This window comes from Papio anubis, chromosome 8, assembly GCF_008728515.1.
Source record: "Papio anubis isolate 15944 chromosome 8, Panubis1.0, whole genome shotgun sequence".
Lineage (NCBI taxonomy): Eukaryota > Metazoa > Chordata > Mammalia > Primates > Cercopithecidae > Papio > Papio anubis.
Genome location: NC_044983.1, coordinates 46,896,092 through 46,910,394, shown reverse-complemented (window position 1 = coordinate 46,910,394; position 14,303 = coordinate 46,896,092). Strand labels below are relative to the sequence as shown.

Here is a 14,303-nt window from a genome sequence, read left to right as displayed (position 1 = left end):
TTCCAACTTGCGGCTTGTGGGAGGCATGCAGCCCAGGATGGCTCTCAATGTGGCCCAACACAGATCATAGAGTTTCTTAAAACATTATGAGATTATTTTTTGCGATTTTTTTTTTTTTTTTTTTAGTTCATCAGCTATTCTTAGTGTTAGTGTATTTTATGTGTGGCCCAAGACAATTCTTCTTCTTTCAATGTGGCCCAGGGAAGCCAAGTGCACTGCTATAAAGCTTTTAGTAATTAGGACAGTAGAATAGAATAGAGAGCCACAAGAAAAACAGCTCATATATGGAAGTATCATATTTGAGAGAGCTGCAAGAAACATCAGTGAGAAGTGAGAACATATTCAGTAAGTGGTGTGGTACCAACTGGCTACCCTTGGATTAAAAATGAGTATGGATTCTGATCTCATATCTTATATGAAAATCAATTCCAGATAGATTGAGGACTTAAATCTGAGAAGCAGAATTTTAACTTCACAAAAAATAAAAGAGAATATCTCTATGGCATTGGGGAAAGAAAGAAATTTTCAGTAAGGTACAAAAAATTATAAAATTGATATAAAAATTGATAAAATGACCTTAAGATTAAGAAAATATTTTCATGAGAATCCAACATAATCCACCACAAATACAAAGAATACATTTGGACATAGATCACAGTATTAGCATTCAGAATATGTAGAGAATTAACAGTAAGAAAAAAAAATTAAAAAAGGGTAAAAGGTATAAATACACATTTCATATAAGAAAAAACTAAATTTTCAATCAACATGTAGAAGATATTCAATTGTATAATTCATTAGGAAAATCCAGAATCATAATGAAACACCATTTCACACCCCTCAGATTACCACAAATTTTGAAAAAGACATTTTTTCAGGTTAGACCTAGGAAAATAATTGTCCCTTACTTCTAAATCTCTCACCACAGCCTTCTCCGAATCTGTAAGATCAACAAAGAGAACACAAAATAACACATGACTCATACCTTCAGAATTAGTGAGAGACAGAAAATGGCATGAATTTCAATGGCAAGTCTGAAAATAACAAGTTCTCGGAGCTGCCACTGGAACTCCACGTTCCCTGGAAGTTTGTGTGTCTCACGTGTGTCTGTGTGAAGAGACCACCAAACAGGCTTTGTGTGAGCAACAAGGGTGTTTATTTCACCTCTGTGTAGGTGGGCTGAGTCCGAAAAAGGAGGCAGCCAGCGTGGTGGGATTATCATTACTTCTTATAGGTTTTGGGATAGGTGGTGGAGTTAGGAGCAATGTTTTGCGGGCAGGGGATGGATCCCACAAAGTACATTCTCAAGGGTGGGAAGAATTACAAAGAACCTTCTTAAGGGTGGGGGAGATTACAAAGTACAATGATCATTTAGGGTGGGGCAGAAACAAATCACAATGGTCGAATGTTGTCAGTTAAGGCTATTTTCACTTATTTTGTGGATCTTCGGTTGCTTCAGGCCATCTGGATGTATACGTACAGGTCACAAGAGATGTGATGGCTTAGCTTGGGCTCAGAGGCCTGACATTCCTGTCTTCTTATATTAATAAGAAAAATAAAACTAAATAGTTGTAAAGTGTTAGGGTGGTGAAAATTTTTGGGAGTGATATGGAGAGATAATGAGCGATGTTTCTCAGGGCTGCTTTGAGAGGGATTAGGGGCAGCGTGGGAACCTAGAGTGGGAGAGATTAAGCTGAAGGAAGATTTTGTGGTAAGGGGTGATATTGTGGGGTTGTTAGAAGAAACATTTGTCATATAGAATTATTGGTGATGGCCTGGATACAGTTTTGTATGAATTGAAAAACTAAACGGAATAAGAGAGGGAGAGAAACAGGTATTAAAGGACTAAGAATTGGGAGGACCCAGGACTTCTAATCAGAGAGTGCCTAAGGAGGTTCAGCATGGCCCTGCCAGCAAAGATTATTTATTTACTTTAAGAGGGAGTTAAGAGTGGCAGTTTGGGGATAGCACCAGGAGATATCAGCTGTGAAGGCTTGGAGAAACAGTGTAAACTGGCAGTATAAACAAGAGTCTGGCATTTTTGAGGAGTTGAGAACGGTGAATAGGAGTATGACTAGACAGAAGAGAGTAGGGATGACAAGTTTTTTGGGGCACAGTCCAAGTTGGTCTGGTGTCTGGAATGAGACTGGGGCCTAATAAAAAGGAGCGTCCATATAGGAGCTCAAACGGGCTGTACCCTGTAGCATTCTGAGGACAGGCCTGAATTCCAAGGAGGGCAAGTGGCAAAAGTATTGTCCAGTCCTTTTTAAGTTGGTGGCTGAGCTTGGAGAGGTAAAGACCATTAGTCTGTTCTACCTTTCCTGAAGATTGAGGACTGTAAGGGATATGAAGGTTTCACTGAATATCAAGAGCCTGAAAAACTGCTTGGGTGATTTGACTAATAAAGGCTGATCTGCTATCAGACTGCATAGAGGTGGGAAGGCCAAACCAAGGAATTATGTCTGACAGAAGGGAAGAAATTTCCTTCTCAGACCCTGTGGGAAAGGCCTCTACCCACCCAGTGAAAGTGTCTACCCAGATCAAGAGGTATTTTAGTTTCCTAACTCAAGGCACGTGAGTAAAGTCAATTTGCCAGTCCTAGGTGGGGGCAAATCCCCGAGTTTGATGTGTAGGGAAGGGAGGGGACCTGAGAAATTCTTGAGGAGTAGTAGAATAGCAGATGGAACACTGAGAAGTGATTTTTTTGAGGATAAATTTCCACGATGGAAAGGAAATGAGAGGTTCTAAGAGGCAGACTAGTGGCTTGCAACCTACATGGAAGAGGTTATGAAATGACGACAGAATAGAATGGACCTATAAGGCTGGAAGGAGATATTTTCCTTGGTCAAAGAACCATTTGCCTTGTGTGGGAAGAGATTGATAGGTGGAAGTCTCAGTGGAAGAGTAGGTGGGAGTGACCGACAAGAAGGAGAAAAACTGGTCATGAGGGACAGAAGTTGGAATGCTAACTGCTTTTTAGCTACCTTATCAGCATAAGCATTGCCCTGAGCAATGAGATCTGATGCCTTTTGATGGCTCTTGCAGTGAATGACTCCAGCTTCCTTTGGAAGTAAAGCAACCTTGAGTAGAGTTTTTATTAAAGAGGCATTAATGATGAAGGACCTTTGCATAGTGAGGAAACTTCTTTCTGCCTATATAACAGCATAGTGGTGCAGGATATGGAAGACATATTTAGAGTCAGTATAAATATTGATGTATAGTCCCTTTGCAAGAGTGAAGGCTCAACTTAAGGCAATGAGTTCGGCTTGCTGAGAGGTAGTGGAGTGGGGCAGAGCAGTAGCCTCGATGATAGATGTGGAAGATACTATAGCATAGCCTGCCTTTGCTGGTGAGTGGTGATTAGGCCTGGTGGAACTGCCATCAATAAAGCAAGTGTGATCAGGGTGAGGAACAGGAAAGAAGGAAACATGGGGAAATGGAGTGAATGTCCGGTGTATCAGAGAGATACAGTCATGGGGGTCAGGTGTGGTATCTGGAATAATGTGGGAGGCTGGATTGATGTCCGGGCCAGGAACAATGGTAACTGTGGGAGACTCAACAAAGAGTGAGTACAGCTGAAGGAGCCAGGAAGCAGAAAGTATATGTGTCAGGTGTGAGGAAGAAAATAGATTTTGGAAGTTATGAGAACTGTAGAGAGTGAGTTGAGCATAGTTTGTGATTTTGAGGACCTCTAAAAGTATTAGGGCAGCAGCAGCCACCACACACAGACATGAGGGCTAGGCTAAAACAGTAAGGTCAAGTTGCTTGGACAGAAAGGCTACAGGGCATGGTCCTGGCTCTTGCGTAAGAACTCGAACCGCATAGCCCTGCACTTTGGCTGTGTGTAATGAAAAGGGTTGGGATGAGTTAGGGAGAGCTAGTGTGGGGGCAGCTTCTAGGGCTGTTTTTAAGGAACAGAAAGAGGAGTGGCAAAAGGATTTAGGATCTATGGGGTCAGCTAGGTTTGCTTTTGTGAGTTTATATAATGATTTTGTTAGGATGGCAAAACCAGGTTCTGAAGGCGAAAGTATCCTACCATGCCCAGGAAGGAAAGGAGTTATTGTTTTGTAGAAGAGGTTGGGGTTTGGGAGATTAGTCAGACACGATCAGCAGGGAGAGCACGTGTTTTCATGAAGAATTATGTCGAGATAGGTAATGGACAAGGAAGAAATTTCGACTTGACTGAAGTAATGGGGGCTGTCTGCGAAGCCTTGCGGCAGTACAGCCCAGGTAATTTGCTGAGCCTGATGGGTGTCAGGGTCAGTCCAAGTGAAAACAAAGAGAGGCTGGGATGAAGAGTACAAAGGAATAGTGAAGAAAGCAGGTTTGAGATCCAGAATAGAATAATGGGTTATGGAGGGGTTGTGGAGGGAGGTATTGAGGATAGGAGAGTACATGGTTTTGGCACCACAGGGTGGATAGGCAAGACAATTTTGTTGATAAGGTGCAGATCCTGAACTAATCTGTAAGGCTTGTCTGGTTCTTGGACAGGTAAAATGGGGGAATTGTAAGGAGAGTTTATGGGCTGTAAAAGGCCAGGCTGTAACAGGCCAGTGATAGCAGGCTTTAATCCTTTTAAAGCATGCTGTGGGATGGGATATCGGCATTGAGCGTGGTAAGTGTGATTAGGTTTTAATGGGATGGTAAGTGGTGCATCATTTGTCACCAAGGAGGGAGTAGAGGTATCCTATATACTTTTGGATTAAGGTGGGAGGATATGAGAGGAAGATGAGAAGGAGGCTTTGGGTTGGGAAGAAGGGTGGCAGTGAGATGTGGCTGTAGTCCAGGAATAGTCAGGGAAGCAGATAATTTAGTTAAAATGTCTCGATCAAAACAGGGAACTGGGCAGGTGGGGATAACTAAAAAGGAGTGCATAAAAGAATGTTGTCCAAATTGGCACCAGAGTTGGGAGTTTTAAGAGGTTTAGCAGCCTGGCCGTCAATACCCACAATGGTTATGGAGGCAAGGGAAACAGGCCCTTGGAAATAAGGTAATGTGGAGTGGGTAGCCTCCATATTGATTAAGAAGGGGACAGACTTACCCTCCACTGTAAGAGTTACCCAAAGCGTCTGTGTTGGTCCTGTAGGTTTCCGAGGCGATCGGGCAGTGTCAGTCTTCAGCTGCTAAGCCGAGAAGATCTGGGAGGGAGTCAGTCAGAGAGCCTTGGGCCAGAGTTCCAGGGGCTCTGGGAGTGGCTGCCAGGTGAGTTGAACAGTCCAATTTTCAGTGGGGTCCCACACAGATGGGACATGGCTTAGGAGGAATCCGGGGCTGCAGGCATTCCTTGGCCCAGTGGCCAGATTTCCAGCACTTGTACCAAGCTCCTGGGGGAGGAGGTTCTGGAGGAACCCCTGGCAGCTGCGGTTCAGGTGTCTGGAGTTCTTGTGTGCTAGAGATGTGGCTGGAGGCAAGGAAATGCAACTCAGAAATAAGTTGCTACTTGGCTGCCTCTACTGTATTATTGTACACCTTGAAGGCAAGGTTAATTAAGTCCTGTTGTGGTGTTTGAGAGCTGGAATTTAATTTTTGGAGCTTATGGAATGTCGGGAGCAGATTGGGTAATAAAAGAAAATGCATATTGAGAATAAGACGGCCTTCTGACATTTTAGGGTCTAGGGCTGTAAAGCGTCTCAGGGTTGCTGCCGAACAGGCCATGAATTGGACTGGGTTTTTGTATTTTATGAAAAAGAGCCTAAATGCTAACTGATTTGTGAGAGGTTGGATAAAGAAAATGGAGCATTAACCTTGACTATGCCTTTAGCTCCAGCCACCTTTCTAAGAGGAAATTGCTGGGCAGCAGGTTGGGGAGGGCTAGTCGCGGAACAAAACTGTAAGCCGGACCGGGTGTGAGGAGGGGAGATGACAAAAGGATTATAGGGTGGGGGAGCAGAGGCTGAGGAAAAATTGGGACCTAGCTCAGCCTGGCGAGGAGCAGCCTCGGGAGGAGAGGAGAGGTCAGATGGGTCCATAGAAAAGGAAGATTCAAAAGACTCAGAGATGCTTGGGGTTGAGACTGAAGGGACAGGCGGGAGGGAAAGAAGCAAGATTTGGGACAAGTTGCATTGAGAACGGAGACTAGGGAGGGACCAATGTGTAAAAGAATGTCTGGACGTCAGGCACCTCAGACCATTTGCCCATTTTACGAGAAGAATTATTTAGATCTTGTAGGATGGAAAAATCGAAAGTGCCATTTTCTGACTCTTTGGAACCACTGTCGAGTTTGTATTGGGGTCAAGCAGCATTGCATAAGAAAATAAGAAGCTTAGATTTTAGGTCAGGCAAGAGTTGAAGAGGTTTTAAGTTCTTGAGAACACAGGCTAAGGGAGAAGAAGGAGGAATGGAGGGTGCAAGGTTGCCCTTAGTGAAGGAGGCAAGTTTAAAGAGAAGGGTAGAGACATAGAGAGAAGGGGTGGGGGGTGCTTGCCCCCCCAGGAAAGTGGAAACAGGGTGAAAGGGGCTTGCCCCGCAAGAAAGTGGAGAAAGGGTGGGGGGTGCTTGCCCCCAGGAAAGTGGAGAAGGGGTGGGAGGTGCCTGCCCCCAAGGAAACTGGAAAAGGAGTAGAGACCTAGAGAGAACGGGTGGGGAGTGCTTGCCCCCCAGGAAAGTGGAGAAGGTGTGGAGACATGGAGAGAAGGGGTCAGGAGTTGTTTGCTCCCCAGAAAAGCGGTGCTTGCTGCTAAGAGTGAAAGACCAAGGCAGGCGTCCCCATGTGGTCAGACACCTCTGAAACGTAGGTGAATAATCAAGCAGGCATCCCCATGTGATTAAACACCAAGGGAAGACTGTCTTCCCAAGTCCGTGACTGGCGCCAGAGTTTTGAATCCATGGATAAAACACATCTCCTTTGTCTCTACCAGAAAAGGAAAGGTACTGAAATTAAGAGGAGGGAGAGATTGAAGGGTAGCACCAAGACTGAAAGGAGAAAGAGGTTGAGGGATAGTGAGAGGGGTTGGAGAAATCTCTTCTCCAACCTCTTACCTGATTTAAAATCCGTGAGATGTTCCTTGGGCTGGTTGGTCTGAAGACCTGAAGTTGTAGGTGGATCTCTTCATGGAGTGAGGGTGAGGACAGGGGACTGGTCTCCCAAAGGAGTCCCGCTGATCTGGGTCTTTGGCACCAAATGTCTCACGTGTGTCCATGTGAAGAGACCACCAAACAGGCTTTGTATGAGCAGCAAGGCTGTTTATTTCACCTGGGTGCAGGGGGGCTGAGTCCGAAAAAGGAGGCAGCCAGCATGGTGGGATTATCATTAGTTCTTACAGGTTTTGGGATAAGCGGTGGAGTTAGGAGCAAATGTTTTGTGGGCAGGGGGTGGATCCCACAAAGTACATTCTCAAGGGTAGGGAGAATTACAAAGAACCTTCTTAAGGGTAGGGGAGATTACAAAGTACATTGATCAGTTAGGGTGGGGCAGAAACATATCATAATGGTGGAATGTCATCAAGGCTATTTTCACTTATTTTGTGGATCTTCAGTTACTTCAGGCCATCTGGATATATACGCGCAGGTTACTAGGGATATGATGGCTTAGCTTGGGCTCAGAGGCCTGACATTGTGGGTTTGGGGAAAAGAAGGGTAAGTTAATTAGAAAAATCTCCATGGACAAAGGAATGGGAAGGAGGGAAGGTAAAATATAGAAAAGGATGGGGCATCCTGGTGCTGTGCCAAGAGGAGCCCTTGAGCACAGGAACTTGAAGCTGTAGTGAGGTGTGATTACACCATTGCAGTCCAGCATGGGCAACAAAGTGAGACCCTGTCTCAAAAAAAAAAAAAAAAAAGAAAAAAAAATCCTCTGGAAGGAAAAACTCCAGCACCAAGTATTAGGTTGCCAAATGAAATTCTGGAAACCTGGGAGTTATCAACACCAGTTACAAATCTGAGAGTGTCCAGAGATGGCTTTTTTTGGGGGGAGGGTAGGGGTGGAAGAAGGAGGTAAGTAGAGAAAGGGTAGAGTGCCCCTTCAGATTTGATAATGACATGAAAGCAGAATGAAATTAAATTAAGGATGCTGTAGCACTTAAAGAGAAACAAAACATTTTAACTCCCATTTTTCCCCATTACCACCAAAGCAGGCATCAAAAAGACTGCACTTCCCTATAGTGATAGAAGAGTATGCTATTGAACCAGAAATTCATTTCATGAAAATGCATGGGAATTAAAAGAGAGAGAGAGAGACCAATTTCAAATAAAGCTATGTAACAAGAAAACAGAAATGCAAATCAAAACATTTCAGGAAAAATCTCTCAAAAAAAGAATTGAAACAGGAGGAAACAATAACACAACATTCACACCTGAATTAAACAGCCCTCAAACATTCAAGCAAGCACTTGGAAATCTAAAAAGTCCACCTATTATCAGAAATTAAGAAAAGAAAGGAGGAGGAGGAGGCAGAGGAAGAGGAAGAGGAGCTGACGTGGCAGCAAAAAGGAGCCAGATGAAGATAAATAAGAGGACAATGAAGATGGAAACCAAGAAGGAGAAAGCGGGGAAGGGCAGCAGTGATGAGAGTTGACCAACAAAATAAAGTAAAATGGAATAAGTTACAATGTGTCAAGGAATAATATGCCTGTCTGTCCCAGGTTGTATGACTTTCCAGGTGGCATTGAGAGTTTTGATATGCTTCTTGTGGAAGTATGAATTGTACATCTATTTTGGATAGCAGTTTGGCATTGTCTATTAAAATTGAAGATATACATATGGATATGTATCACAGAGTAATTCTGTATACTCATTACGGGAATATGAATCATACATCAATTTTGGATAGCAGTTTGGCATTAACTATTAAAATTGAAGATATTATACTCTGCACTCAGAATTCTAGCTCTTGCGCAACATAATCTAGAGCAGGGATCCGCAAACCACAGCCAATTGGTCAAATCTGACCTACTTTCCTAATTTTGTAAATAAAGGTTTATTGGAACACAACTATGTCTATTTGTTTATATGTTGTCTATGGCTGCTTTTATGCAAAACAGGAGTTGGGTAGTTGCAACAGAACCCACAGTTGTCCCACAAAGCTGAAAATACTATCTCTCTGGCTCTTTATGGTAAAAATTTGCTGATGCCTAGTCTAGAGAAACATGTAGAGAATGTTCATAGTGCAAAAGTTGAAAACCTCACAAGTATTCATCAGCAGTGTAACTAAACTAAATTGGAATGGTTTCCAATAATAGACTGTTTATTATACAGCAGACAAAATGAAGAAGGTACAAATGTATGCAACCACACAATTGCGTCGCCAAGTAAACTGTTGAGTGAGAAAAAGGAAGTATGAACACTATATTTCCATTTGCGACAAGGTTAAAATATGCACACTGAACTATTTGTAGTTTAGGGAATCATATATATGAAATAAAATAAAACAAGGGACAATTTAAGTTGGTGTCACATTTATCATTAGAGTACAGAGAAAAAAAAAAAAAACAATAAGAGTGACTCCTACTAGGAGTGTCAAGGATATGGATCATATTTTCTTTCTCTAAGTGAGTACTGAGCCACGGCTGTTGGCTTATAATCAACATTTGCATTGTGCTTTTTTGTTTGTTTGTTGTTTTTAAAAAATTGCTTCAAATCTTAGATCAAATACTTTAACTGCCTTTTTAGCAAGAGAAACTTACCTAACACTTATTATCTTATCATCTCCTCAAATTATGATTTTCTTCTGACTTTTTACTTTTTAGCATACCTAGCATATACACTGACATGGACATTTCTCAATGCTGAATTGTTAATTTTCTATGTATTTCTGAAGGAATTAGCTAGATGCATTTATACATGAGCATAACACAGACATTTGTGCATATATATATATATATATATATACACACACACGGTTATATTCCATATGCTTAGAGAATAATTATAAAGAATTGCACAGGGGACATTGCATGAGGCTTCGTGTCATATGTCCTTGGATAGGTTATGACCCTGCCTGTGGGGTAATCCCTGAGGGTTCCTTCATCTCAGTGCTTTCCCCTGTGAAATGAGAACACAGTAATAATCATATCTACTTTTCTATTTTTGTGTGGATACAATAATGCTTGGTGTCATCCATAAAAGGAATATTTTCAATGCCCCTTCTGGTCTCAGACATGTGCTGTCTGTCTGTCTTTGTTCCAGGTTGTACGGCTCTCCAGGTGACATTGACCTGTGGCCTGCCCTTATGGTTGAAGACCTGATTCCTGGTACGAGAGTGGGACCAACACTTATGTGCCTGTTTGTTACCCAGTTTCAGCGGCTAAGAGATGGAGATAGGTGAAGGATTATCTGTTATACTTATTAAGCATCACAGAAGTTATTTTTGACCTGAAATGTATATGTATAACCTATTGTGATTCACATTTTTTATGATTTAATGCATATTGAGTGTAATAAATATCAGATAGCATTTGGTGACAGAACTTTTGTAACCACCAATATTATCAGATAGCATTTATTTTTGTAAATCTTTGTAAGAAGAGAAGAAACAGAATTTCTCAAAAAGCAATAGAAGTGGGTGATTAAGAGATTGACAGCTAGATGGACTACGTTGTGCTTGAATCTGAGTCTCACTACTCACAGCTGTTTAACTTTGGACATGTATCACTTGGAACCAGGTTCCTCATCTGTAAAGTGTGAATAACAATTATACCTATTCCATAAGATGTCTGCAACCTTCAGTGATGTTGAGAAGGAAGGAATTGAGAGCAACCTTGAGATTCCCTCCCTTCATTCTCATGGAGGAAGACCTGCTGACCCTAGACCAGATCTCCTTGTAAAATTACATTATGAGGGCATTTACAAGTGGAAAGATAGCTGGGAACTCTTCTCTAAAATTTCTTGGTTTATCTAAAGTGTTCATTGTAAATAAATTTAATCATGAAATAATGGGAAACAGCGGGCTGGAGAATGTAAGTTAGTCATGTAATCTCTTCACTGTTCCAAAACTAACCATGAATAAAAACCAGGAAACACAAACCTAAGCACCCTCTCCTGAGTGGACATGTGCTCTTCTATTGCTTGGGATCCAGTATGTTCCAGGGCATGGTATCTTCTGAATCATTAGTAAAGCTTAGTGTTGAGTAAGATCTAGGAATCTTGTAAATCTGTTTGACAATATAACCTTTTGTAGTATTGCAGAGATAATGTATATAAGACTTGAAACAAAGCCCAGAGCTGTATTTTTAATTAAAATTACAATAAAAATTATTCTTTAAATTTCCTTTGAAATCTCTTCCACTTACAAATTATAGAGAAAGTAGCAAAGGATTTAATTCCCTTTATTGCACATTGGTAACAATTAATAGTATATTTCCTTAAAATCATTTTTAACATTGAATTTCTAGACCCACACAATTGGTTTAATATGCTCAATTGGCAATAATTTAAGAATATATGTAGTCAAAGACTGAAAATAATTGAAAAAGTTTGCTAGGCTATTGTAACAAAGTCACATAGCCTGGATAGCTTAAACAACGAAATTTTTTATTCTCGCAATTCTGGAGGTTAAATGCTGATCAAGGCATCAGCAGAGTTGATTCCTACTGGAGTGTCTCTTCCAGCCTGTAGATAGCATCTTCTCCGTGGGTCTTCACTTGGTCATCCCTCTGTATCTATGTCCACATTTCTTTTTCTTATAAGGACACCAGTCATACTGGGTTAGGGCTCACTCATATGATCTATTTTTACCTGAAATACCTATGTAAAGGCCTTATCTCCAAATAGAGTCACCTTCGAAGGTACTGGGGCATAAGACTTTAACATATACATTTTAGAGGTACACAGCTCAGTCCATAACATCAAGAGAGTGGTAAGAAGTCTTTTTGCTTACCATCTCAATTTCCTGTTCTATACCCACTATGAAAAAGTGCTTGGCATATGGTATTCAAATATTTACTGAATGATTAAACCCAAGGATTGACTTTACTGAATTAACCCAAAGATTGACTTTAATCTTTTATTTAAAATTGATCATATCCTTTCATTTAAAATTGAATGTGCTTATTCTAGTTAATCGATAGATACAACCAAATAGTATATGTTAATTATCAAAAGTGATACTCTCTTTGTAGGCAAACATGTTAATATTACCTTGCTCAGACAATTTCTAAGGTTAGTTCATGGAATTTAAATGTAGCAATAGGGCTAGGTGCAGTGGCTCACAACTGTAATCCCAACACTTTGGGAGACCGAGGTGGGCAGATTACTTGAGGCCAGGAGTTTGAGACTGGTCTGGCTAACATGGCAAATCCCTGTCTCTACTAACGATATAAAAATGAGCCAGGCATGGTGACGGGAGCCTGTAATCCCAGCTACTCGGGAGGCTGAGGCAGGAGAGTTGCTTGAACTCTGGAGGTGGAGGTTGCAGTGAGCTGAGATCCTGCCACTGCACTCCAGCCTGGGCTACAGAGTGAGTGAGACTCCATCTCAAAATACATATATATATATATATATATATAAATTTTAAAAATGTAATAATGGACTTTTCTTTTTTGGGAGAAAACCTTAGAAAACTTTCCTTTGAATCCTTTCATAAAGCTTGAGGTAGAAAGTGATGACAGTTTGGAAGCATGGGATTTAAGAATGTTGTAAATATTGGAGGGAATTAAAAGGATACTCAGTTGGAGAACAAGCATAATCCTTTCAGTATGCGCCTTTTATGTTGAGCTCTTCTTGGTGCATTGTGGCTGTTTGACATGCAGTTGAGTTCTCAGGCCACAGACCTGCGACAATGCTTTTTTTGTTGACTATCAGGTTCTGGTATGAAAATCCTGGAGTATTTACCCCGGCACAACTCACTCAGCTGAAGCAGGCGTCCCTGGGCCGAGTGCTTTGTGACAATGGTGACAGCATTCAGCAAGTGCAGGCTGATGTCTTTGTAAAGGCAGAATACCCACAGGATTACCTGAGCTGCAGCGAGATCCCAAAGGTGGACCTGCGAGTGTGGCAAGACTGCTGCGCAGGTCAGTAATAATGCAATGAGTGGGTTGATGTGCATGTTCATCTGGATTGATGTGTATGTTCATGCGCTTGAATTGTTTTCAGTGTCAAAGATGTGATTTAAACAAAGATACACAAAAAGCCAACAACACAGAACTTTCCTTTTGGAAATCTGATGGATGATGAAGGGGTGGACACTAGGAAAAACGAGGCTCCCAAGCTGCCCATCCTCTTCCATTCCACATTAACTTTGTTAGAGTGGGGACACTTGTTGTCAAAACTGGCCTCTGCCTTCTTACTGCATTTCAGATTACTGCACCAAAGATCAAACGCCAATCACTTGGTACTGACTATATCTACTTCTTGATGTTCATCTAACAAGAGAGAAATGAAAGTTGATAGTAACTTGGCTAACTTAGACTATTCATTCTTTATAAGATGTGGCAGTAGTGCTCATTGGAAGTACAAGGAAATTTTGATAGAGTCAGGAAAAAACTTTCCCTAATGGCACAACAGAATTGGTGGTATCTACAACATCACCGTTTATGAACCAAACTTTCCCTAAGGTGCTTCTATAAGCGTCCGTTTTGTTCTCACAATATCCCTTTAGAAATGTGGATTTCTTTCTCCTTTGATGAAAGTATGGCTCAAAAATATTAGACGACTTTCTCAAAGTCCAAATATGAGTAAGTGGTGGAGCCAGGGCCAGAGAAAAGATGTATCATTTGTTTAAACCTAGAGGTGAACTGAGGACTTGACGGTTCTCCAGCAGAATATGCTGACGTCTTCACAGGTAAGACGTCACAGGTGTCTGTCACATGGAGGATACTTGCGGCTCCTCTGGACGCCAACGACACAAGTGCCACCACAGCTTCATACCTGCTCCATGTAGTGGCCATGGGCCTGGGAGTTCTGATGTTCTCTAGGACTGAAATGATCATTCTCAGTACCTAAGTAGTACTAGAGATTTGTGGTCAGGGGAGGAAATTGAAAGCCACTGCTAGAAGCGTGATAGAACACTGGCTGCGTGCAATGGCTCAAGCCTGTAATCCTAGCACTTTGGGAAGCCAAAGTGGGTGGATTGCTTGAGGACAGGCTTGGCCAACATAGCGAAACCCTGTCTCCACTAAAAATATGAAAATTAGCCAGGCGTGGTGGTGGGCACCTGTAATCCCAGCTACTTGGGAGGCTGAGGCAGGAGAATCACTTGAACCCTGGAGGCAGAGATTGTGGTGAGTCCAGATCGTGCCTCCAGCCTGGGTGACAGAGCCAGTCTCAATGACACCTGAGTCAAGGTTGTCTTTTTCACTGTGGTGGTGCTTTATTGGACACAGCAAAAAGGAATGTGGTACTATGACGAGGGTGGCATTCTTTCCCTTACC

At 41.9% G+C, this 14,303-nt stretch overlaps 1 protein-coding gene across 5 annotated transcripts in view; it reads left to right on the top strand.

Annotated features, from left to right (window-relative positions):
* Window positions 1-14,303, top strand: part of PXDNL (peroxidasin like) — a 508,249-nt gene that overhangs the window by 438,101 nt on the left and 55,845 nt on the right. For all 5 annotated transcript variants that reach the window (XM_031669551.1, XM_031669552.1, XM_031669553.1 and 2 more), the window contains 2 exons: window positions 10,123-10,257; window positions 12,736-12,944. In XM_031669551.1, coding sequence (XP_031525411.1) covers window positions 10,123-10,257; window positions 12,736-12,944 — 344 coding nt within the window. The remainder of the gene's footprint in view (window positions 1-10,122; window positions 10,258-12,735; window positions 12,945-14,303) is intronic.